Source organism: Chelonoidis abingdonii, chromosome 2 (genome assembly GCF_003597395.2).
Source record: "Chelonoidis abingdonii isolate Lonesome George chromosome 2, CheloAbing_2.0, whole genome shotgun sequence".
NCBI lineage: Eukaryota > Metazoa > Chordata > Testudines > Testudinidae > Chelonoidis > Chelonoidis abingdonii.
The window spans coordinates 71249609-71275614 of record NC_133770.1 but is presented as its reverse complement, the minus strand read 5'-3'; the positions used below and the strand labels follow the sequence as shown (position 1 = coordinate 71275614).

General features: G+C 41.8%; 1 protein-coding gene across 5 annotated transcripts in view; it reads left to right on the top strand.

Moving 5' to 3' along the window:
• SATB1 (SATB homeobox 1) overlaps positions 1-26006 on the top strand; it is a 115630-nt gene that overhangs the window by 25392 nt on the left and 64232 nt on the right. For all 5 annotated transcript variants that reach the window (XM_075062449.1, XM_075062447.1, XM_075062446.1 and 2 more), the window contains exons 3-5: positions 1962-2138; positions 2811-2937; positions 3676-3799. In XM_075062449.1, coding sequence (XP_074918550.1) covers positions 1962-2138; positions 2811-2937; positions 3676-3799 — 428 coding nt within the window. The remainder of the gene's footprint in view (positions 1-1961; positions 2139-2810; positions 2938-3675; positions 3800-26006) is intronic.

The following is a 26006-nucleotide window of genomic DNA, read 5'->3' as shown; positions in this document are numbered from 1 at the left end:
AATAGAGTTATTTATTTCACATGAAAATAAAGCTTGATGTAGATTTTGCCTTCAGATATTTAACAGTGAAACTTTCTGTCAGGTCAGACTTAAACTCAGAGAGCTGGGAAAAACTCGCTCCCAAGTAAAGTTTGTGTGGGGTGTTTTTGTTTTTGGAAATCTAACCATAGCTCAATTAAATCTAGTGAAGAAATTGCCAGTTTGCATATGCTGTTTTTGCTCTGGTCTTCCTGTCTTGTCTTATTTGTGATTTAAAAAGAAGAACAGAATCCCTTTTTCCCCCTCCCCAACTCTGTGTCTCTCCCCCTGTCCCCCAACTACATAAATATTGGCAAGCATTTAGTCTTGTCTTTCATGCTGAGTCTATTGGTCAAACCGGACTGAGTTTGTGAGCTTTTCCAAATGAGCCTGAAGGGATTTGTTTCCCAGAGACTGACTCTCTAGCGAACAGCTTATTGCAGGTGTGTGTGTGTGTGTGTGTGTAATTTATTTATATATATCTATAGATATATAATAAAATATGCTTAAAGAGTATCTCTTTTTATTATAATCTCTTGTCACAGGCAGGAGTACAAATGAACAAAGGGATTTTAAAGCATATATCTGCAATACATTTATTTTTTCAACTATAGTATTTTTTCTGCACCTTTGCAGGTTAGAAAGCCAGCTGACATGAGCCAGCTGTGGGTGTTTAATTGCAGTGTAGACATACCCTATAAGTCTAGAGGGCAGTGCTCACAGAGACATTAACATTGCAGGACTAATTGGAGATCCTGGGTGCCCTGTTAAAGTAACCCTTGTCATCATTTATACTAAAAATGATACCCCCTCTGGCAATCTGCCATAAGCCAATTCTTGTGCATCTGCTTTTTAACCTTTTTGCTTCCTGTCATTAAGGAGCCTGATTCTGCACGTCTCAAGCCAATGGGAGTTTTGCTATTGACTTCACTAAGGACAGGATTGGGGCTGCAGTTCCAAGGTCTTTTTGTAGTGCCCTGCTATTTTGTATAAAATAAATACAGTTTTAAAGAAATCCACAATTCTGACTTCCAGAAGAATGCTTCTTCCCAGCAGTAAGTGTTGCTGGGCTCTCTGTTAATCTTCTGGTCATGATCTAGTAGATTGCACTGAATTAAGCAAAAGGTGTGGGGAAACATTTGTCTTCAAATACAAAAATATATAATATATATATGCTAATTAGTAACAACCAAGAAAATGACTTTTGGACATACAAATCATATCTACAGTAAGAATAGAAATATATGATGTGAAGTAGCAAACTACATATGCCAAAAATGTGTCAGTGGCAGGTAAATTTAAAACTGGATTAAAATTACTATTACTGTTTCTTAAAGATACAAGTCTTGGAATTGCAGTTTGGTAGTGATCTGGTTAGATCCAGACAATGAATGCAGCATCAGTTAGCAGCAAGTTGTGCTTTGTTTCCTTGTACAGTTTGTTAGCATGGAGATTTAACAAAAGACAAAGGTGAAATTTTTAAATCAAAGGTAAATGAATATTTTTGGCACAATTAGAAAAGTTTTAACGTTAATGAACACAATTATGTAGCTGCCATTAAAATGGCTTACTCTGAAGACATCTGCAGTATGTATTTAGGTTCTCACGCTGCATGCTACTCACCACAAATCAGACAGGACAGAGACAACCAACTTATTTCTCTCCTGTCAGCCTTATTATTTATTTCTGCAGGCAGGTAACTCTGTGTTCTGTAGCAGATGAAGTAGTAGTAGGGATATATTTGCATTTACGCCTTTTATGGAAATAATATTTATTTTAAATAACTTTTTTGCGGGGAGGGAGTGATGTTTTTCACAAACATAGGGTACCCTTAGATATTCATCTGCAACTTTAGAGGGCTTTTAGCCATGTAATGCTATAGATTTCTTCCTTATTCCTACAATAACACCAGTTAATACTGTATATTTTACTTTTTTTAATAGGAACTATGCTTCCAGTGTTTTGTGTAGTGGAACATTATGAAAATTCCATTGAGTATGACTGTAAGGAGGAGCATGCAGAATTTGTGTTGGTAAGGAAGGACATGCTATTCAACCAACTGATTGAAATGGCATTGCTATCACTTGGATATTCTCATAGCTCTGCTGCCCAAGCAAAAGGTAAATATGATTGCTAAACTGTACTGTTTGTTTTATGGGGGAAAATGTAGAAACCTTTTTCTGGAATGCAGTACAATTATTATGTTTTACTCCTTGTAGATTTTGTTTCTTTTAAATTTTTGCTTAATGTATTTTTATTTAGTTAACATATGCTTTGCTCATGGAATGTTGAGGTAGATTATAATCTTTAAAAAATGACTTCAACTGAATCATTAGTATGCTTATTGACCTTAATAATCTGCTCCACTGAGGATCCACAAGGAAGTGTAAAGCATATTTGAGCAGATGGACTGTTGAGAGTCAACTTGCGTTTATGACTAAAGATCTAGCTCGTTTCTTTTATTCTGTTACTGATGGGTTCTGTGGATTGTGAAGTATTTTTCAGTACTGCGATCTTGCATTATGATATCCCATATAATGTGTTTGAATGATTTTCTTTAAGTTCTGAGAGTTCAATAAGACAAAGTATATTTGAATGGTATTTTTGATCCTTTACTGTAATGCATTTATATAATTTCATAGCATGGACAACTAACTTGCAGGTTTTTCGTGCTTGTCCTCAAATAAATGAGCATGGAATGAAGGACAGTGGCACTGCTTAAAATCACAAGTATTTTTCAAAGCCTTGTAAAATACATTTATTAAATAATATAATTTCTCTGTCTGGCACAGGGCTAATCCAGGTTGGGAAGTGGAATCCAGTTCCACTCTCCTATGTGACAGATGCCCCTGATGCTACAGTAGCAGACATGCTGCAAGATGTGTATCATGTGGTCACACTGAAAATCCAGTTACACAGGTGAGTCACACATACCAGTCTTAGGACATGGACTGCTATTTGTCCACTGTTAGGATTAGTAATGTAGCCTGTATTTGATTTCCACTGTGCTGTGTGCTCAAAGTTCAAAAGCTTATCTACATTCCTTTTTGGTTATTATAATTTTTATGTTACAATATGCGGTTGTAGAAAACTTTCATGCGTATAGCTCTGATCCATAGATTTTTCTCTGGATATCTCATTAAAAGTATATTGCATTTTAGTCAATTAAATGATGTGTTACAAGAAGGCATTTTACATAGTTTACTTAAGAGAAAAATATTTTTGCATATCATGAACAGTACCATCTGTGTGCATTTTGTATAAGAATGACTTGCTCACACTTATTGTTGCTGTCTAGGTTCTTAAATTTCACAGTAACAAAAAATGCAAAAAATGCTTGGTTAATATGTTAATGCTTTTCATGATCAGTTGTGAGAAAGTATTACACCTTAAATTGTTTTACCAAGCGCATCAGAGCAGGAAGGTAGAAGTAACATGAAAAAATAGTCGCCACATGCAGCTGATGTATAATTCATGCATCAATACAGCAGATGTGTTGTATAAAGTAATTAACTAATCGGAACAATCAGGAGACCGAGAGCAATCTCCAGATGCATCTGCTTGATGCGCAAAATGAAATCTGTCTGTCTTAAAGGAATGTTCTGCAGCAGGATGCAATCTTGTAATAATCCCTTTTCTAATCTATGTCTCAAATAGTTGCCCTAAACTAGAAGACTTGCCTCCTGAACAGTGGTCTCACACAACAGTAAGAAATGCTCTCAAGGACTTACTGAAGGATATGAACCAGAGTTCATTGGCCAAGGAATGTCCCCTTTCACAGGTACTTATCATAACATGTAATAAATATTGAAGCACTATAGGCAACACTGATGTGAGATTAGAGATTTCTATAGACTGTAGCAAGTAGTATCTGAAGTGAATCTGCCAAAAATACACATTCATTTGACCAATTTGTGATCCTTTTTAAATATGCTTGATTCATTTCAGATATAGTCTTACAGTATTTTCCCTTGGGGGGAATGTGAAAGGCTGTTTACACTGCACTAGGTGCGCTAAAACTATCTCATACCAAACTGGATTTTTACTGGTTTTTGTCTTCAGTATTTGAATTTTTTTGATGTAACTACTTTTTTTCAAGCACATGTTGAAGTTATTAAAAGGCTCTTTACTTATTGCTATCAAAAATACTACAGAATTTGAATGCTTGTTGCATAACCTACACTAGTTTTAAATGCTAATTCATAAAACTAGACAGTCTATTTACCATACTGTGTGACTGGAGGGGAAAAAAGAATAAAGCTCCTTAGATGATGTGTTGTCATTGCAAACAACCAAAAGAAAATCAGTCGTTTATTAGAACTAATCAAAATACATCTAACAAGGATGAAATTTTATATTACCCATTGCTGAACACTGAATTGCTGCTTACCTTGAGGCTGGTTTACGTTGTTCTTTTGTCATTGATTTAAATTGTCTTGAAGGAGAATTTATTTTTCTTTACTATATTGTGCCCAGTGACGTTGAGGTGGGAACAACAGATGTATTGCTCCCTTTAAATTTTTCAAATGTTATTTTGCTGTGCTGCAGGTGAGACTTGAGACAGAAATTCTGTTTATAAATCAGTGATACTGGTCATGGTGGGGGGAAAGGAGGTCAGATTATTTTTAAAAGTATTTACTTCCCTTTCTCAGAATACTGAAGTCTTTCAGAAGCAGGGCCCTTAATCACTTTTAGACAAGATATGTATATCTAGTCGATTATATAATATTAGCGAAGACTGTTTTCCCATCACTATTTTTCCTATGGTTAGATTGTCTTCAATTATGTGGCTCTGATATAGGAATTTTTGGAGTGGAAATAATCAAAATTATCTTCACTGGTTGCAAACCATTCTAGTAACATTTGCAAAGCTATCTTGTACATACCTACTGTACAAGCATGCGAGCTCTTGCACTGCTGGCTCATGGAGACTGCAGATAATTTAGGATTCGCTCCACTTTAGTTCACCAGCTTTATTTTTTTTATTTGTTACTGATAGAAAGCAAGTATGTTGTCTGGAGACAAAATATTTAATTTACATTTTGGCATATTGTCTTGTTGCAACTTGTCCGCATATGATGCAACAATATAATGTAAAGTAAAGGAGTCTATTTTTATATTCAACATTAACATGTTGGTGGAAAACTGTATATAAATACTTCCTTCAACTAAATAATGTAGCAAATTCAGTGTTCCTGAGTAATAGTGATTTAAAGAGATAATGTCATGTAAAATAGAAGTCCTCCGCAATAACAGTTGGAATTATTAAAACAAAGAATTGCAAAACCCTAAATTTCTTTGATCTTTGTTTTTAGTGTTTGCATTTCTTTCAACTTGGGAAAAGAGATGTCTGCTTTTAGTTTTGTTTTCTAGCAGATTTTACTTTTATTACCTCTTGCTCTAGCCCGGTGCTACAATGTTTGGGTTGCAAAGATTGAAAACAATCAGTTTTTTGGTTTTAGGAAATGAATTCCATTATAAAGTTTTAAAAAATATGAATATATAGTCTTGAAAAAAATCAGATTTAATGGACTTCGGATCAGCTTTTCTAAAATTCAGTGTGAATCTTTCTATTCCTCTGAGTAAGCTTTGGATCATGGTACCTAAAAACTTTGACCTGCCCATCTCCCCTTAAATTATCAAAAAATGGTTAAACATTCAGACAGATATAATTTATAGTATATTGCTCTCTTATGTGGGAGACACTGGTTCATGAGCAATATTGGGACATTAACTGTGATTCTTAAATCAGTTGGGAGTGCTCTGAAACGGATGCATTTTCAGTCTGGAGATCAGAAATAAGAGTGCGTAAAAAAGCTTAGAGACATCCTGTCCCCTGGGATCAGCTAAATATAAACATTGGAGAGATGTCTGCTCACTATACGCTTATGCTGGAATAGTGGAGATATGCATGGAGCATTCCATCACCAAAGCACCATAAAGACACCTAACTATAACTTATTAACACAATCATTAAGTTTATTAAAAACAGAAAAATAACTCAAGGATAGTCAGATTTTGTCTGTCAAACTATCCTTACCAATACCGTTTTTGCATCAGTATGGAAGTGTTTTTCATACCATATGTAAAATGGTTTTATGTATGTGCAGCATTTCCAATGTACCGTTTGAGAGTGGAAAGCAACAAAGAGTGCTGTCACTAACTAAAAGTTGTTTACTTCGGTCAGTTGATCTTGAGTGTTTCTGTATAATTTCATTTAGAATACTAACAGTTCTGTGCTTCAGAAACAAACCACCTATATTTTGTAGAAAATGCTGATGTAGTTATGGACTGTTGATGATCTGTAGGCAAATATAAACTGGATTTGTGATGCAGTTTGACCCTAAAATATTAGGCTCTATTTCTTGACTCATTTCCTCCTCCTTTTACTATGTTTTTTTTCTATTTTGCCATTGATTCTTTTGATCATTTGCTGTAATTGGTATCTCAGGGCATCTAGGTATAAAGTGTTGCCCTCTTGTTTCTTCATACCTTGTTCCTCCATTTCCTCTAGCAAAATGCCATTGTGACATTGCTGTTTTGGTGAAAAGGGTGGAATGCATATCTCTTTCAAGGTTACTGTAACTGTCTTGTTTTTGAGAATGTTGTGACTTACTCCTGTTTTTCTCCACTTCCCCTGAGGCCAAGTTTCACTTACTATACTGGCCTTGATTGTAAGGAATTTTCATTGACATAAATCACGTTCTGTGGGTGGATTGGAGCTAGTATGTGAGCCTAAATTACCATTCAATTAAAAACTTAAGAGTTCAGAGATTGTTCTCAAATTCTGGCCTCAAGCAGGCAAGCGAAAAGAACAGCTACTAATTTCAGATGCTGAATTGCAAGCCACTGGATATTTTGCATGCTGTTCTCTAGCTTTGTGAGTGTCATTACCATATACAGAGTTGTTGTTGTAGCTGTGTTCATCCCAAGATATTAGAAGGACAAGGTGGGTGAGGTAACTTTTTTTTTTTTTTTTTTTAAATTGAACCAGCTTTTGTTGGTGAGACAGACAAGCTTGAGGAAGAGAGTCTTTGACCGACAGAGGCTGGTTCAATTAAAGATGTGAGCTCAGCCACCTCACTCTCTAATTATCACAGACTAGCAGAATATGTAGATGCCATCCAAGAAACTTCTCATGTTTGATTTACCAGGTTCTCATAATTTTTCATTTGCCACCCCTCATTTTCTTTCTCATATAAGCGGTATATTAGAGTGGCGGCATGGGCTAGTGGCCTGAGTCTAGGGTTGGGAAACAGGAACTCCTGAGTTCTCTCAGTAGTTTTGCAGCTCTCTCATTGCGTGGTGTTGTGCATTTGAGCATGTCACTTACATTTAGTTTAGTTTTCCCTTTTGTATGATGGGAAAAACTAATTAATTTCCTACCCAATAGAGGTGTTTATAGTGATTAGTATTTGAACATGACTTTAAAAATGTTTCTGTATAAGAAGCAATGTCTATGTGACAAAGGACATTTGTCATGCACCCTGACCACCTCTCCTGAGTCCTACCAACTAATCGGTTTCCTCTAGGACTACTACTGGCATTTTAAACCTCTGAAATGTTTCAAACAGCCACCAGCTGTTGCCATTTTGAATTATATCAACCTACTATACAAATAGTTGAGGAAAAGAGAGAGCACTTGTCTTTTCTCCAAACATGGAATTGTCTTCTCTGTTTCCCAGACATTCAAATTATACTGGCCTACAGATCAGGATAGGCAATATCCAGTCCTGGTATCAGTGATAGATTTAGGGCGTGATATCTCATAGCCTTTCAGGGTTTTAGTAAAGAAGCTTTATATCATTAGAAAAGGGGGATTCCCTGTTTTGCAGTGAACAAGCTGCAGTTGCTTCTATCTCTGGAAGCATCTGGGATCTATTCATGTGTCATATTTTTATGCATTGTAATATTATTATTTAGGACATGTATTGTTTACATATCAGTGGGGGTTTGTTTTTTCTAGTTTCTCTCCTGGAACTGAGAGAGACTGACTTTTTAGGTGAGAGGAAACAAAAACAAATACAAAAGTAAAAAGAAACACAAATTCGGTTTTAATAGCTTCACATCTGGGATTAATGCAGATGTCTCAAATGCATTTTAATCAAACCTTTCTACCGTGTCACTGTCATGTATTGTGCGTATACATATTGTATATACTTTACACAAACACAATATATGTATATAAAAACACATTTCCCTTTTTGTTCAAATATCAGGCCCCGAAGCTGCAGACTGTACCATGGGGGCAGACCCATATGTCCCTGCAGGGTTAGCCGGGCTTGGCACAGGTGCCAAGCTCTGCTTACACAGATCATTTTGCAGGATCTGGGACTGCAATGACTAGGAGATGTTTGTTTCTTTCACCAGCATTAAATAGTCTTTGCTTAGATTAGCAAATGCCTCACATCTTGCCCACTTCAGAACACTGATTTTCCACAAAATATTAGTGTATTATAGTACTGGCTCCTTCATGTTATTCTCAACCCAAATATATATAGTATGGCAGAATGATTACAATTCGTTACTTTTGGGGAGAAATGATTGTGCTGAGTTGTAATCAGAACTTAGAAGTTCTCTGGACAACTTAACTTTCTTCTCTTGTGGTTTCTTGGATGACTTCACCCTCAATCTCAATCTCAATACCTGACAATTTCAGGTTGTGGCTAGCTGATTGTCTCACTTTTATCTCCAGTCTTCAGAGGGACACCCAATAGGCCTGCCTCCAGATTCGCCCAAGGATCTTCTCTCTGTTTCTCACTCCCTACAGCAGACAAGGCGAGAGGGAGTCAGAACTGCAGGTTCCTATCCCCCTCTATTGAAGGGGCCAGAGCAGTGGAATCCAGCTGCTGCTGAGGCTGGGGTGTGGAGGAAGAAAGGAAGTGGCTTCTTTTCTTCCTTCCCCTAGGAAGATCAAGATAGCTAAGCAGCTCTTCCTTAAGAGTTTTTACTCAAATACCTCTCAGCAGAATATTGCTCAACAACAGTCAGCTACTAAATGCCAAATTATTGTATAGCTACAAAGGTATTGCATTCATTAGGGACAAGAATTGAGTATCTTAAACTGGTAGATGTTCTGACCATCTTGGTAAACAATATTTAAAAGGTCCCTTTTGTATTAAACTAAAAGTGAACAGAACTTTTTTTTTTAAGTTGGAAAACTTTTTGTAAATAATTAACCACTATATTCTGGGCCACTGAACAATTGGGAAGTTCTGCTTTTGACTTCAATGGGACCAGGATTTGGGTTTACCACAATGCGTGTTTGTGTAGGATAAAATTATTTTTAATAATGAACTAAAAGGTGGATTCCCCCTCTTTTAATTTTACCTACCTAGACCTGAGCTCAGATCTTCAGATTTCTGTTTCTTTTGCAACAGTTAATGATATTGCTAACATCTAAAGCAGAACAGGGAGCCGCATTCTTTGCATTGCTCTAGTTGTTTTAAAGATGCCCTCAATTATTGCAGGGGAAACAGAGAACCTTGAGGGCCTGGACACAGGTTTTTGCAGGTTAGTGAAGGAAAAACTGACTTTTAGAACAGTTTAAGAATATTTATATTTCTTACATTTATACATGTTGCCTTAATATCTGTTTTTTTGTTTGTTTACTTTTTTTAGAGTATTTATTTAATTTTACCTTGAAAGTTAACATTGCTAAATGTTTTTTATTTTTATGGATAAACCTTTTCTCTCATCTTTGAAAACCACGGATATACCTCTTTTCTGGGGACCCAATTGAAGAAACTTGTTGATGCCCCTGACCCAACAGAGCTAGGGATGAGGGGTTTGGGGTGTAGGAGGGCCTCAGGGCTGGGGCAGAGGGTTAGGGTGCGGGGGTGAGGGCTGTTGAGTGGGGCTGGGAATGAGGGTTTGGGGTGTGGGAGGGGGCTTTGAGCTGGGGGTGTAGGCTCTGGGGTGGGGTCAGGGATGAAGGGTGCAGAAAGGGGTTCCAGGTTTTGGGGAGCTCAGGGCTGGGGCAAGCGGTTGGGGTGCGGACTTACCTCCAGCGGCTCCTGGTCAGAACTGCAGGCACCATCCCCTCCAGCTCCCATTGGCCAGTTTCCAACCAATGGGAGTGCGGAGCTGGTGCTTGGAGCAGGGGCAGCTGGCTGCTTCTGGGACGCAGTGTAGTGTCAGAAAAGGTAGGCATTAGCCTGCTTTAGCTGGGCAGCACCGCCAACAGGATTTTTAATATCCTGGTCGGCTGTGCTGACCAGAGCAAGGTGACCCACTGCCTTAAATGCTGCGATCCAGTACTGGATCGCAACCCACAGTTTGCAAAACACTGAGCTATATGGCCCAGGTATTTTTAATGAGATACAGAGCCTTTTGCTTCAAGGACAGTAATGCCTGAAAGTTAAAAGAGGAGCTCTGTGTAGCTCGAAAGCTTGCCTCTTTCACCAACAGAAGTCGGTCCAATAAAAGCTATTACCTCTCCTGCCTTGTCTCTAATATCCTGGGACCAACACAGCTACAACAACACTGCAAATACCAGGAGATGTATATAAAATACAGTAGCTTAGGTGAAATGAGTACTGCTGTTAGTCTAGTTCTTAGTGGACAGGTGTCAGAGTGACAGACGCCATCATCATGAATGCCATTCTTGGGACAACCTTCGCAGAAAGGCAAGGGCCTGGCAGAGATGCCGACTGTCCATAATTTTTCATAATTCCCCTGATTTTTGCAGAATCCAGGCTTAAATCTATTAATTTTCTAAGTGCGCGCGTGCGCGCGCGCGCACACACACACACACACACACAAAATGTGTGCGTCACTTACAACCACTCGGGTCCAACAACCACAATAAATAATGCCACGGGACGGGGGGTGGATGTGAGTGAGACAGACAGTGTATTCTTCACCATCCCTGCAGCACCTGCACAGACAGCACAGTGATGGTCTGAGAGGAGACAAGCTGTGACAAATTTGAATGGGTTGGGGCACTGCTGAACTAACCACCCAAACAAAAGTTTGCATGTTGCTCTCTAGCTGCCCTGTGTATGGTGGACTAAGATAATGTGCTGGAGATACCTAGAGCCCGCCAAGAGGGTCCGCATGGGGCAGTTAGAACACAACATGCAACTTCTGGTTTTGGCAATGAATCCAGCATCCTACGCCTTACTGCCAGTCACCTTAATTGCATCCTATCACACCCTCACTTTGAAGTCTGGCGGGGAGGCCGAAGGAGGCAGTTGAGTGGATGCAACGGAGAAGGATCATCCTGGGAAAGAGGTCCAGACCTGGGACTGACCAAGTAATTAAGGACGATAAGCAGTACAAGAGGGCACCTTCCTAGGGCAGTCCTCCCCTTCTCCTTGTTTGGGGGTAGGGGTCAGTGGGGCAATGAGGAATGGGGGGCCTAAGGACACAGGCTTCCCTCTCCCTTGACTATAGATGGGAAAGAAGAGGAGTGGGGAGAGGTACTGTTCCCTCTAGGGGAGGGAGAAAGCCCAGTTTCTGGGTTCAGGGGGAGAAGTCGAAGGAACCTCCCGAATGTTTTTCATAAACATCATGAAAAGCCTCAGAACATGGTTGGCATCTCTGGACTGGACGGGGATGGAGACTGAACTTTCCTCAAGGTGACTCTTACAAGTAATTAGTTAAGAATATCCATGACCTGGCTTGAGGCTTTTCCTGCTTTTCCCATGCTAGCATACCTTTTCTGTGGGTACATTTAAATAATCTTCAGTCTCTGATACTTTCATTCTGGCACCTTCTATGAGCACTGACACAAAGGGGGGGGGGGATAAGGGGGAGGGGTACAACCATTCACTAGCAAATGCCAGAAGATTCTAGTGGTAAAGCTAACTTTTCATCCTTAACTTTTGCTGCTGTGGTGCCTCTTTCAAAACTTCAGTAGAGGACAAAGATTCTCCTCTCTACTTAGAATTTCTAAGGTGTGTTTTTTTCCCCCTCAGCTTAAATCAGACTCTCAACGTTGTTTAGATACTATTTTTGAAGATTTAAAAGATGTATAGATGTTTCTGTACATAATATAAAACAATTTCCTCTGGCCTGAAAATTTAATAGAAGGAAAACAGAATTACTGTGAAGAGGTAGAAACCTATTCATACCTGAAATGTTGTAACTAAGGGTCAAATCATCCTCTCCAAGAGGGAAATTCATGAACTGGGCTAGAAGAATCAGTTTCTTTTCCTGGGTTTACTCAGTGACTGAGTGGGGATGGCATGTGTCCCTTACCAAATCAATATAGGTTGTGACCTCAAAGGGCCCTGCTAGTACCATACTGTCATGGGGCCCCTACGTGCATTTGCTTCCAGCTCAGGCTAGGAATACCTATCTTGGAAGGGTGTTTTTGTGCAAGGTAATGCATGATACTTTGCGCAACTGACTCTCGGAAGATAAATGCTGAGATATTATAGGCAGCAGCCTTTTATTCACCTCTGGCCCCAACACTGCAGAGCCCTAAACTCAGAGGAAGAGGTTCTATAGATTGCAGGCAGATGACAGTGTTTCTGTGCTTCTCCTTCCCATTCTCCATGTACTGGCCAATTCTGGTCTGTACTTGTGTGGTTTTCAGTCTGCTCATGTGAAGGATGTCTGCATAATATGGCCTTGAAGTTTTAGGGAAGTGGCAGGAGTAAAACAAGAACACAGTGCTAATTTCAGAAAAAAGATGCCTTGTATACATTATAAAACTGAACTCTGTTTTATTTCACTTTCACTGCAGTGATGGTCTTGACAAAAGCCATATACAATAACTAGTGTTTAAAGTGTCCTTTATATACACTTCTACCCCAATATAATGCTGTCCTCGGAAGCCAAAATATCTTACTGCGTTATAGGTGAAACTGCGTTATACTGAACTTGCTTTGATCTGCTGGAGCGCACAGTCCCACCCCGGAGTGCTGTTTTACCTTGTTATATCCGAATCATGTTATATTGGGTCGCATTATATAGATAGAGGGGTATATATCTTTGCAGCATATTTAGTGCCAGTAAATAATACACTGCTCAAGAATTGCATGTTTGTTATAAATGCTTTCTTTATCCTTTCTTAAATGCACTACTAAAGACATTTTATGTCTATAGATGTGTCTGAGTGTGAACCCTGATTTTCTCTAACTTACACTAGAGGGTTATTCCCCAGCTATTCCCCAGCTTTCTTTTAAAACAAGATTTGCAAATAACACATACAATTTTTCTTTTATTGGAAACTGGTTGATTGTAGAGTACTATAAGAGTATAAACAACATAAGAGATCCTTTAACATAACATAAGAGAGCCTTCAGTCGCTTTGCTCTCTAGCTTTGGAACTCATTGCCAATTGAAGTAAGGAATGCTCTGACAGTTGGGACTTTTAAATCTAGACTTAAAAGTTATTTGTTCTGTTTAGCATTCTTAAAATGATTCTATTAGGAATTGCATGTGCTTCAGTTTTAATTTTAACTCATAATGATTGTAAAGCACTGTGGGATGCTTGCATGAAGGGCACTACAGAAATCCAAGATTGTATTGTGTTGTGTTGTAATGTATTGTATTATTACATGGCACTGGAGCTGGACCACGGACAATTCATATAGAAAGCATTTGACTACTTAGCTAAAGATAAGGAGTAGGGGTTGGGACTCTTTTTTGCTTGTTTTCCCCCTTTTTCTATGTCGGTTGTTTTATTAAACTAAATTAACATGGCAGTTATTCCCTAAGAAATGCCAGCATAATTTACTGTCTGCAAAGGCACTCAAAATGTAAACCAGATGATAAGTTAAAAATAAAAAATGTCCACATTAAGATTTAATTGCACTTCTCTTTCTATATCGTGTTCCTATGTAAAACACATTACTAACAATATTTTCTTTATCACTTCCTCCACTTTTAACTTAATTTCATTAACAATGAAGAAATATATGGTCTGATTCATTTATGTCACTCGACAGTTACTCCCTTAACTTAATGTGTATGTCTCTTAGAATTTTTTTTTATATAAAAGCATTCTAGCACTGATTAGAGCCAAGCCGTGTGACTTGCTCGTTCTCTTTGCCCGTGCAGGTCAGTTACACCTGCCACACTAATGCCATTCTCGTTCTCATGTTGCTTTTCCTCAGGAAGTTGCCAATGGCAACGAATTTTTCCAAATTATCTGGTAAACTTGTGTATTGTGAAGTGTCAGTTTAGAAATTAAAATGAAGTTCATTTCTGTCCATTAAAGAGCTCTTATCTGGACAGCCAACTTAAGTACTCTTTAAAAGGCAAGTGGACAGATGAATCTGACTCATGAGATGTTTTTCTTGTCTCGCTACGCTAACCGTGTACATTCTGCCCCGACTACAAGTAGACATGGTTGTTTTTTCTCAGTTTGTGACACATTTTTCTGATTAAAATTTTTCCCCCTACAAAATACCACCAGCATATAGAAGAAAGGTGCCCGGGTAACCAAGGGGAATTAACTGCATATTCTGCTCTTTTATGCAGAGTGCTGTGGTGGTGGTCTAAGTTGTGACAGTCTTGTTTGAAGAAAAGGAATTGGACTCATAATAATACTTTACACCTGACAGGAATGAAAGTGGCTACACAGAGAGATAAGCACTTGTGGCTTTGACAGACCAAATACCTCCTTCCTTGTCAGATTGACCTCAACTCTAACTTGAATGCTCACTGAGGATTATTTGAGAGGATGAGAGAGGATTTTTTTGTAAAAGTTCTGAAACCTACAAGCAAACTCTCATACAGCTTTAATTTTTTAAAAAAAGATATATGGTTTCCTCTTCACTTCCCACCTTGTCTCCTCAAAATACACGCTAGGGGAAGGGGAAGGTCTCTGTCTACTTCCTTGGATGATTGCTCAATGGAAAAATAAGTATCAAATTCCTTTGATGCCTTGCAGCATTTATTGGAGGACAGGTTTTTCAATTCTGAGCACAGTAAGTAAACCTCAAACACCTGGCAGCAGCCTGAGACCTGTCTCCCTCCAAATCTTGGAATAAACAAGCTAAAGAAATCTGTCTTCCCCATGGATGAGAAGACATAAAAGGCTCTCTCATATATGTAAGTCTAGAGAATACTTAATTCTGACAAGTTTCCTAACTCTAAACATAGTATACCCAGAGTTTCAAAACATTACAAGCTCGAAAAGAATTATTTCTCAGAGTGGGGTAATGTGCTTTTGTGTGATCTTGATGTGGCCTAGTTTGCTTAAAAGGATCCATCTCTCTAAAAGATTTTTTTGGTTCTTAAGGAGATTATCAATAGAAAAAATTGACTCGATGAGACGGGACCAGGGGCGGCTCCAGGCACCAGCGCACCAAGTGCATGCTTGGGGTGGCAAGCCGCAGGGGGTGGCCTGCTGGTCGCAGTGAGGGCAGCAGTCTGGCCTGCTTCAGCAGCATGCCTGCGGGAGGTCCTCTGGTCCCGTGGCTTCGGTGGCGGGTACGCTGAAGGCATGGGACCGGCAGATCACCCACAGAAACGCCACTGAATCCGCGTGACCAGTGGATCACCCGCAGGCATGCGGCCAAAGGCCGCCTGACTGCCGTGCTTGGGGCGGCAAAGAACACTGAGCCGCCCCTGGACAGGACAGTGAAACTTCTGCTAAGACCCTCACTACTAACATCTTTTCTGAGGCAAGGAGGAATAAAATTCTCTCAACCTGGCTAGTGCTTACCGTGGAAAAGTATGTCGTGTTAGGATATACTTATTTCAAAATACTATATCCCTCTCCTAAAACTGTTTTCCCATTTGTCAAAATACCCTCTAAAAGTAGATGGGCCAAACACAGTTCTGTTCTCAGATGTGTTCTCTGAATGTCCCTTAAAATAAATTCAAAAGTCTTTTCCAGTACCAGGAACTCCAGAAGTCTTCAGGGGTATATTCCCCATTCTTTATTCAACAAAAACAAAAGGAGCCATATGTGTTATGAAACCCACACCATCAGTTAATGATATACAAGGAATTAAAAATATGGATTTTCTCCAGAAAGTAATTGTTGTAGCAGAGCCATGGGACTTCTTTGAATCACCAGATTATCAATATGCATAAGAACAGCCGTACCGGGTCAGACCAAAGGTCCATCTAGCCCAGTATCTGTTTACTGACAGTGACCAATGCCAGGTGCCCCAGAGGAAGTGAACCTAACAGGCAGTGATCAAGTGATCACTCTCCTGCCATCCATCTCCATCCTCTGACGAACAGAGGCTAGGGACATCATTCTTTACCCATCCTGGCTAATAGCCATTTATGGACTTAGCCACCATGAATTTATCCAGTTCCCTTTTAAACATTGTGATATCCACTTTCACAACGCTCTCAATAAGGAGTTCCACAGTTGACTTGCACTGTTGAAGAAGAACTTCCTTTGTTGTTTTAAACTGCTACCTATAATTTCATTTGGTGACCCAGTTCTGTATAAGGGAATAATAAATACTTTCCTTAACCACTTCTCAACATACACTCATTCTATTATACCTCTATCATATCCCCTAGTCTCTCTTGCCAGCTGAAGAGTGCTAGCCTCTTTAATCTTTCTCGTATGGGAAGCTCTCCAAACTAATCATTTTAGTTGCCCTTTTCTGAACCTTTCTAGTGCTAGAATGTCTTTGAGGTGAGAGCCAATCTGTACACAGTATTACAAGATGTGGCGTACATGGATTTATTATAAGGGCAATAATATCATTCAGTCTTATTCTCTATCCCCTTTTAATGATTCTAACATCCTGTTTGCTTTTTTGACTGCCTCGCCCCTGCGTGGACTCTCAAGACTATCCCGATGATCCAAGATCTTTTCCTGACTCATTGTAGCTAAATTAGCCCCATCATATTTGTATGTAATGGGGTTATTTTTTTCCCCAAGCTGCAATTAAATTTAAAACATTTACACAAAATTAAATTTTCATTTGCTCCTTTGTTCCCCAATCGCTTTAGATTTGTTGAGATTTTGAAGTTTTCACAATCGCTTTGGTTTAACTAGCTTGGAATGTTTAGTATCATACTGCAACTTGCACCTCACTGTTTACCCTTTTCAGATCATTTCTATTATTAATTGAAAGATTGTCCTAGCTGAACCCTTGGGGAACACCACTAGTTCCCTCTCCATTCTTTAGAATTTACCGATTAATTCTACCCTTTGTTCCCTGTTTTTAACGTGTTCTCAATCAATGAAAGGACTTTCCCTTTTATCGCATGACACAGTCTATTTACATAAGTATGCCTTTGTGAGGGACTTGTCAAGGCTTTCTGAAATCTAAGACGCTATTCCACTGATCCCTTGTCACATGTTTGTTGACTCTTCAAAAACTCTAGTAGAATTAGTAACACGATTTCCTTTACCAGAACATGTTGACTATTGCTCAACAGTTTGTTTTCTCACGTGTCTTGACAATTTTTTTTACTATTATTTTATAATGCTGGTACTGATCATTAGACTACAGTCAGTATTGCGGATACTCTAGAGCTTTTAATATTGCTTCATTGCTAACTTCCAGTCATTGGGTACGACGATTTAAAGGACAGGTTACAAACCTTTTAATTAGTTCCGGCAATTCAATTTGAGTTCTTCAGAAACTCTTGGGTAATGCATCTGTTCGTGAACTTGTTAATGTTGATTTATCATTAATCAAAACCTCTCTAGTGACCTTCATCATAGATTATTAAGGTTGAAGGACCTCAAGAATCATCTATGTCAACCCCTGCTCAAGCAGGACACATCCCCAAGCCCCTCAGATTGAACTCACAACCTGGTTTAAGCAGGCAATGCTCAAACACATGAGCTATCCCCCACCCAACCTGTGGAACAATTTCCCCCCCACAAGATTTCACACCATAACAAAAGGGCTCAGGTTGGGAATCTCCCTAACATTTCAGCCGTGAAGACTGAAGAAAGAATCCATTGTTTGTCCGCAATGACTTTATCTTCTTAAGCGCTCCTTTTGTCATTCATAGTCAAGGGCACCCACTGGCTATTTAGCAGGTTCTCTGTGTACTGTAAAAAATTTTGTATTACTTTGGAGTTTTGGCTGCGCCTTCACTCCCTTGGCTTTCTTATTACTCTTGCACTTAAGTTTGGCATATTTTGCGTCATCTATTTGCATCACTAAGATTTGATTCCACTTTTAAAACAGTCTTTTTATCTCTCACTACTTCGTTACAGGATTGTTAAGCACGTGCTCTTTTTTGTTCTTTTCTGTGTTTCTATTGGGTATACGCTTAGTTGACTGGGCCTCCTATTTGAGTGCTTAACAACGGGCCATGCAACTGCAGATTTCACTTAGTCACTGTACCTTTTAACTTTTGTTTCAACTAACCTCCCTCATTTTGTGTATTCCCCTTTGAAATAGAATACCAACAGTTGCTGTTGAGTGTGTTCCACCACAGAATGTTGACATCTAGTATATGATCAATATTTCAAGTGTTCCTCTATGTTTATCCTGGCGCAGGCTCCTCTCCATACACTCAGATAATTAAGTTGCCTCTTCTCTTGTGTTCCGTACAGAGCTTCCATGAAGCCGTCATATTTAAAAGTATTGGAAGTTTAATATCTCGAATTTCTCCTGAAGTGAAAATGTTGCCAGTCATATGGGAAATGAAATCCCCCACTATATTGGTTTTAATTTTGAACCTCTCTAGTTCCTAGCATTGTCATCATCAACGAATACTGTCCGGTAGTGGTCGATTAATACGACCAATTTATATTTTTTTATAGAGATAAAATTTCTCCATGAGATTCTATGGAACATGTTGGATTTCGACTTAAGATTTACTTCATTTGAATCATACATTTCTTTCACATATTGCTATCCCTCCTCCTGCAAGGACGTTCTGTCCTTCTGATATATTTTGTACCCGGAATGATGTGTCCATGATTGGTCTCAGCCCAGGTTTCTGTGATGCCTGTTATATCAATACCTCTTATCCGAGGACTCTAGTTCACCATCTTATTATTCTACGAATTCTTCTACATTTGTTACAAGCACTTTAAAATTGTCCCTATATTGTGTCTCCCTTTCTGATGTGCCAGATTCTTTTTTATGATGACTGTTTGATCATCTGATCGCGGCCCTTACATTATCTCTTTCGTACCTTTTCTGCTCCTGACTATACCTGGAGATTCCCTATCATCAGATCTCTCCCCTAAGAGAAGTCGTGTTCCTGATCACATGCTTCCTCCTTAGCGTAGCGCTCTTCCCATCTTAGTATAAAACATGCTCGCAACTGTTTAATTGTTAGTGCCAGCATTCTGGTTCACTTTGGTTTAAGTTGAGTCCATACTCTCCTGTATAGCTCCGCCCATCCAAATTTCCCAGTTCCTAATGAACGTAAACCCCTCCTCTCTACACCATCATCTCATCCACACATTGAGACTCTGAAGTTCTGCCTGCCTACCGGGACCTGTGCGTGGAACTGGGAGCATTTCTGAGAGTGCCACCATAGAGGTCCTGGATTTCGGTCTCTTCCCTGTCAGCCTAAATTTGGCTTCCAGGACATCTCTCCTACCCTTCCCTATGTCATTGGTACCTACATGTACCACGACCACCGGCTCCTCCCCAGCACTACACATGTCTGTCTAGATGCCTCGAGAGATCTGCAACCTTCGCATCAGGGAGGCAAGTCACCATACGGTTCTCCCGGTCATCACAAACCCAGCTATCTACGTTTCTAATGATCGAATCTCCCATTACTAACATCTGCCTTTTCCTAGAAACTGGAGTTCCTTCCCCCAGAGAGGTATCCTTAGTGCGAGAGGCAACCCCAGCACCATCTGGAAGGAGGGTCCCAACTATGGGAAGGTTTCCCTCTGCTTACAATGACTGCTCTGCTTCTCTGGGCCTTTCTTCCTCCTCCACAGCGCAGAGACTGTCTGAGCAGAGGTGGGACAATTCTACAGTGTCTCGGAAAGCCTCATCAGCATACCTCTCTGCCTCTCTTAGCTCCTCCTTGTCACTATGACAAGCAGTTATCAAAAATCAATGAGATTTGTCTTAATGTTTCCAATGTCCTGTCTGGTTTTGAATCTTCCCAGTGAAGCTGGACTTTTTTTGAAAACTCTCATCGCTAAAGCCAGCATCACTGAGGGGAGAGACCATGTGTAACTTGTTCTACTAGAGAACTGCTTAATGAATTTTTCATTTATCCATCAAAATCAGTTAGGACTTGATAATGAGCTTTAAACATTTTAGTCTCGGATTCATTGTAAACTTCAAAAAGGGTTTGATTCCTCCTGTTCAGACTCTAGTGCACTTTCTGTCCTTTCTGCCAAAGTGGACTCTAGTCATTCATCCCAGGCTTTCGTAATAGAGCTAAATATACTTGTTGAATGGGGCATTGTCTGATTTACAGTAACTATAGATAAACTGAACACTAATTTCTAATATGGTATTGTGGCAAAAAGCCTAACATGGTTATTGCATGCAGTGCTTTGTAGCCACGTTGGTTCCAGGATAGTAGAGAAACAAGGTGAGTGACATAGTCTCTTTTATTGGACCTACCTCTGTTGGTCAAGCAACAAACTTTCAAGCTTACCCAAAGAAGAGACTTTAAGAGCTCTGGGTAAGGTTGGAAGCTTGTCCTTCTCACCAGCCAAAGGTACTGCCTCACACACTTTATCTCTCTAACATGATTAATAATAATTAGGTTTATTGTGGGAAGTGCCCCAAAAAAATTCAGTAACGAGTGGGGTCCCTATTGTGCTAGGCACTGTACCAACACAGAATAGCAGATGATTCCTGCCCTCCCAGAGCTTACACTCGAAATAGACAAGACAGACACGCAGGGTGGAGAAAGGAAGGAGGATTTAGTTAGGAGAGGCTAAGCTAAATGGAAAGAAAATTGAAAGGAGAGGGGACATGGAAGGGAAGGATGGGCAGGCGACAGGGCAGTGGGGAAGAAGGTATAAGGGGCAGATGGGGAATGAAGTGGAGATGAAGAGACTGTGAGAGAGGGAGAGTTGGGGGAAATAGCCAATCAGGACAGGGTGGAGAAAGTTCTGTAGAAACTTCTCTGAATGTCCAAAGGTCCCTGTTTCTGCAGTTGCTTCTACAGCTGTTCCTATGGGCGCGCCACTTCCCACAGCTCCCATTGGCTGGGAACGGCGAACCGTAGCCACAGGGAGCTGAGGGGTTCCAGATGAACAAAACTACAATGTATTAGATCAGGGATCAGCAACCTTTGGTGGGCTGGGCTGGTTTGTTTACCTGCTGCATCCACAGGTTCGGCCGATCACAGCTTCCACTGGCTGCGGTTTGCTGCTCCAGGCCAATGGAGGCGGCAGGAAGCAGCACGGGCCGCGGAATGTACTGGCACATGCCAAAGGTTGCCGATTCTTGTATTAGATATTCAACTCAATTATTCCATAGAGTTTAAAATAATCACATTTTGGTGTAAACCCGTTTATAAGCCGACCCCCGCTCTTTGATGCGTCACTTTTTTACCAAAAATATTTGACTTATGAACGAGTATATATGGTAGTCTCTGTAACTTCACAGGGAGAATACAGGATACTAGAAGGCTTTTGTTCTGGCCAGCAAAAGGCATAACAATATCCTGTGGCTGGAAATTGAAGTCAGCAAAGTTCAAACTGGGAAATAAAACAGATTTTTAACATTAAGAGTAGTTAACCAGTGGATCAGATTATTAAGAGATGTTATAAATTTTCCATATCTTGAAGTCTTAAAATTGAATGTCTGTCTGAAAGTTGGAAACGAATATGCTGTAGTTTAACCACAAGTTGTTGGGGTAGATTAAAAAATCGGGTGAAAATCTGTGGACAGCTTTATGTTGGAAGCCAGATTAGATGATCATAATGGCCCCTTCTGGTTTTAAAAATCTATTATATTTGTGTCAGACAGTAGATCAAAGAAAGATTTGATCCTTAACACCAAAAGAAATTTGGCAAGACAAGCATTAGTGATACTGAGTCTGATGACTTCTTGTCTGGACATTATGCCTTAGGGCTCAGCTTTATGCCAGACAACTGATGGTTTGCCTAGCAGAACAGTGGAACCAGAAAAGGGACTTGCTGAAAAGGCATGTCATAATCCCTACCAAGGAAATCTTCCTTTACTTGGTGGACAATATCGTGCAACTTTCAGGAGCCCCTTTACTGAAACCAAACTGGAGAATTACCACAGCAGATGGCCAAGGCTCATGTGTTCTCAAAATCTGTAGAAGGAAAAGTAAGTCCTTCTGCAGAAAGGAACATACAATTTTTGGATGCTCAAAGCAGTCTTTAATTCACTAATAGCTTTAGGGACTCTCCCATCTGACAAATCATTTGTACCAATAAAACCTCAGTCACGTCATACCTGAAAAAAGATGATGGAACCAGGAATTTGAAAGTCAATAAGGAACTCAAAGGTATCCTATCCCCCTAAGAACAGAATTGTCACAGGTAAATGCAGTTCATCTAGGAAGAAGATTGAATGGAAAAGAGAATTAGATAAGGCAAAGATAAAGATAAGGAATGCTCAGTTTTTCAGTGTCTTTACAGAACAGTCTGTTGAGACTCCAGACTTTGACATCAGGTGCCCCATGTCTTCTGCTTGTACAAGTATCTGCTAGCTCTAGCAATAGATGTGTTCTCAGTACCCGTCATTGCAGTTGTTCTTCGAGTGCTTGCTCATATCCATTCCAGTTATGTGTGCACATTCATCGGAAGATTTTTACCCTAGCAACGCTCGGTGGGTCAGCTGGGCGCCCCCTGGAGTGGTGCCGCCATGGTGCCGGATATATACCCTTGCCGACCCAACCGCCCCTCAGTTCCTTCTTACCTCCCATGTCAGTCATTGGAACGGTGGAGCGCGGCTTAGCTGATCTCCACCTCCCTAGCTATCCGTAGTTTTCTCGTTATTGTGTATATAGTTCAAATGTCTATACTTGCAGTTAGTTTATTATTTTCTTTAACATAGTTAGTGTATATAGTTAAGAGGGGTTCGGGGATTGGCCTCTTCCCCTCACCCAGTGCCGAGGCCCATGCCTGGTTCACCGGGTTTCAAACCGTGCTCGGCCTGTCACAAGCCGATGCCTACAGGAGATCATCACGACTCTTGCCTTAAGTGCCTCAGGGAATCCCACCTTGCAGATAAGTGCCGCATTTGCAAGGCCTTCAAGCCACGGACCAAAAAGGAGCGGGACTTTCGTCTCAGACAGCTCCTGATGGAGGCAGCTTTTACTCCTCCACCATCGGCACTGAGCGCCAGACAGTCCGCACCGGGGAGAAGTGCATCTTTGGCACCAAAGCACACTGATACTGCTAAGGCCCCTCGACACCAACCGTCGCCGACCCAGATGTCTGCTCAGCACCACTCCCTCTCCCCACGGGTAAAAAAACATAAGACTCCTGCGGCTTCCGTGTCCACACTGCAGTCGGAGCACCCGCCTAAGTCAGACTGCCCAGCACCGACAACTGCCGTGGCACCGACAACTTCAGCACTGTCAATTCCGGTCCCGCAAGAGCCGTCGAATCCGGTGCCTGACAGCTCCCTGGCACACACTGTGGTTGAGCTTACTATTCCCTCCACGCCGAAGACATTCTCTATGGCAAGGGAACTGATTGCACTGACGGAGTCTGCGCTGCCTCAACCCCCGGCACCGCCAGTGCAGGTTATACAGTCCATAGGCAAGCCCTACTGAGACCATCCTCCGTTGGCACCGCTGAGAGGCACTGATCACGATCGCGGTCCCGCCGGTGTTCTCGGTCCCATTGCCGATCCCGGTCCTGACGCCGCTCGCAGTCCCGGTACCATTCTCCATCTCGGTACCGGTCGCACTCGTGGCACCGTTCAAGACCCCATTCGCCGGCCCAGTACTCTCAGTACCGATCAAGCTCTCGGCACCGCACCTCTCGCAGCCACTCCCGGCATCGAGCTTCGAGGTCCCGATCGACCTCCTGGCACCGTTCCGGTCACAAGTCTCGTTCCCGGTACCGGTATAGCGCCCGGTACCGCTCTCCGCTGCAACGTACAGACAGACTACCCAGGGATGGAGACCATTCTCAGGGGTTTTCAGCTCCTTCTTGGCCATCTCGCCATGCATCTATGTCATCCCATGCGGACAGTGTTTCCTATGCACAGGACCATGACTTAGATGTCCCAGCCATGTCTTCCAAGAGACCCAGGCTCAAGACCAAGGACCTCATCAGTGGTCCTTCTGGACGCCGTGGGCATATCACCAAGCCCAAGGTGGACCTCCAATGCCATCACGCTCCGTACCGTCGGAGCACCGGGTGCCGGAGGCTACTGTTAGCTGCCCCCCTCCTGCAGCTACAGAGGACGCTCCCATTCAGGCACCAGACCCTCAGGTCCCACTGGAGCCGGACGTCGCCCAAGTCCATGAGACAATGCAGGACCCGATTGTCCCTGGCCTTTCCTCTTCCTCTTCTCCAGATGAAGCGGTGGCGGGGACATCCTCCTTGGGCCCTCCTCCAACTAAGGTCACATCAAGACCTCCTGAGACGGGTGGCCCTGAATATGAACCTCCAGGTGGAGGAGGTTCTGGAGATAGAAGACCTGGTGGTAGATATTTTGTCGGCTGACACTCCCACAAGGGTGTCCTTACCATTTATTCGGACAATCCAAGCGAAGCTGATACCATCTGGCAGTCTCCAGCATCTATTCCGCCCACAGCTAGGGGGGTACGAGTACCTGTACGTACACCCTGCTCCCTCATCATCGAATCGGTTAATGAAAGGGAGCGCCATGGCGAGCAAGCCCTGCCCCAAAAGCAAAGGAGGCTAGGCGCATGGATTTATTAGGACATAAAATCTACTCTGCGGGGGGCCTCCAACTCAGGGTGGCAAACCAACAAGCCCTGCTTAGCTGCTATAACTATAACACTTGGGTGGCGATTGAGAAATTCACAGAGCTAGTCCCCCAAGACTTGCATCAAGAGTTCGCGGCCCTTTTGGAGGAAGGAAAGAAGGTGGCGAGAACTTCTCTCTAGGCCTCGTTAGATGCAGCCAGAACTCTGGCTTCAGGAATTACCATGAGTCGAATATCATGGCTTCAGGTGTCAGGCCTTCCACCTGAATTGCAGCATACGATACAGGACTTGCCCTTCGAAGGTCAGGGCCTATTTTCGGAAAAGACTGACCCTAGACTGCAGAGTCTGAAGGACAATAGGGTGATCATGCGCTCGCTCAGGATGCACACACCGCAGACTCAACGCAGACCCTTCCGGCCCCAGCCTCAGCACCCTTACCCCCCACCTAGACAGTGGCAGGAGGCGTGGCCAAGGCAATCATAGATGGCAGTCCGGACCCCAAGGGGGTCAGAATCACAGCCCCACCAAACCATCCGCGGGACCTAAACCAAACTTTTTGAAGGCGCGCCTAAGGGCGACATACCAGTTGCTCAACAGGATCCTTTCCCTTCCTTTTGCAACCGCCTCTCCTCTTTCCTCCCTGCTTGGACCCAACTAACTTCAGATCGTTGGGTCTTACACACGGTAGAATTTGGATACCACTTTCAGTTTATTTCACTTCCCCGCACCCCCCATCCTCGTCCCTCTTTAGGGACCCCTCTCACGAGCAAATCCTCTTGCAGGAGGTACGGTCCCTCCTTGCCATGGGAGCTATAGAGGAGGTACCGGAGGACTTGAGGGGCAAGGAGTTCTACTCTTGCTATTTCCTAATCCCCAAGGTGAAGGGAGATCTCAGACCAATTCTAGACCTGCGGGGACTCAACAAGTTCTTGATAAAGTTGAAGTTCCGCATGGTATCCCTGGGGACCATCATCCCATCCTTGGATCCTGGAGACTGGTATGCTGTCCTCGATACGAAAGATGCATATTTTCATATTGCCATTTATCCTCCGCACAGACGGTACCTCAGGTTTGTGGTCAACTGTCAACATTTTCCAATTTACAGTCCTTCCGTTTGGCCTCTCCACAGCCCCAAGAGTGTTCACAAAGTGTATGGCCGTAGTCGCTGCCTCCCTCCGTCATTGACGCATACACGTCTTCCTGTATCTCGACGATTGTCTCATTCGCGGGACCTCCGAGACCCAAGTAACGCGGCACGTGGGCATCGTCAAGGACCT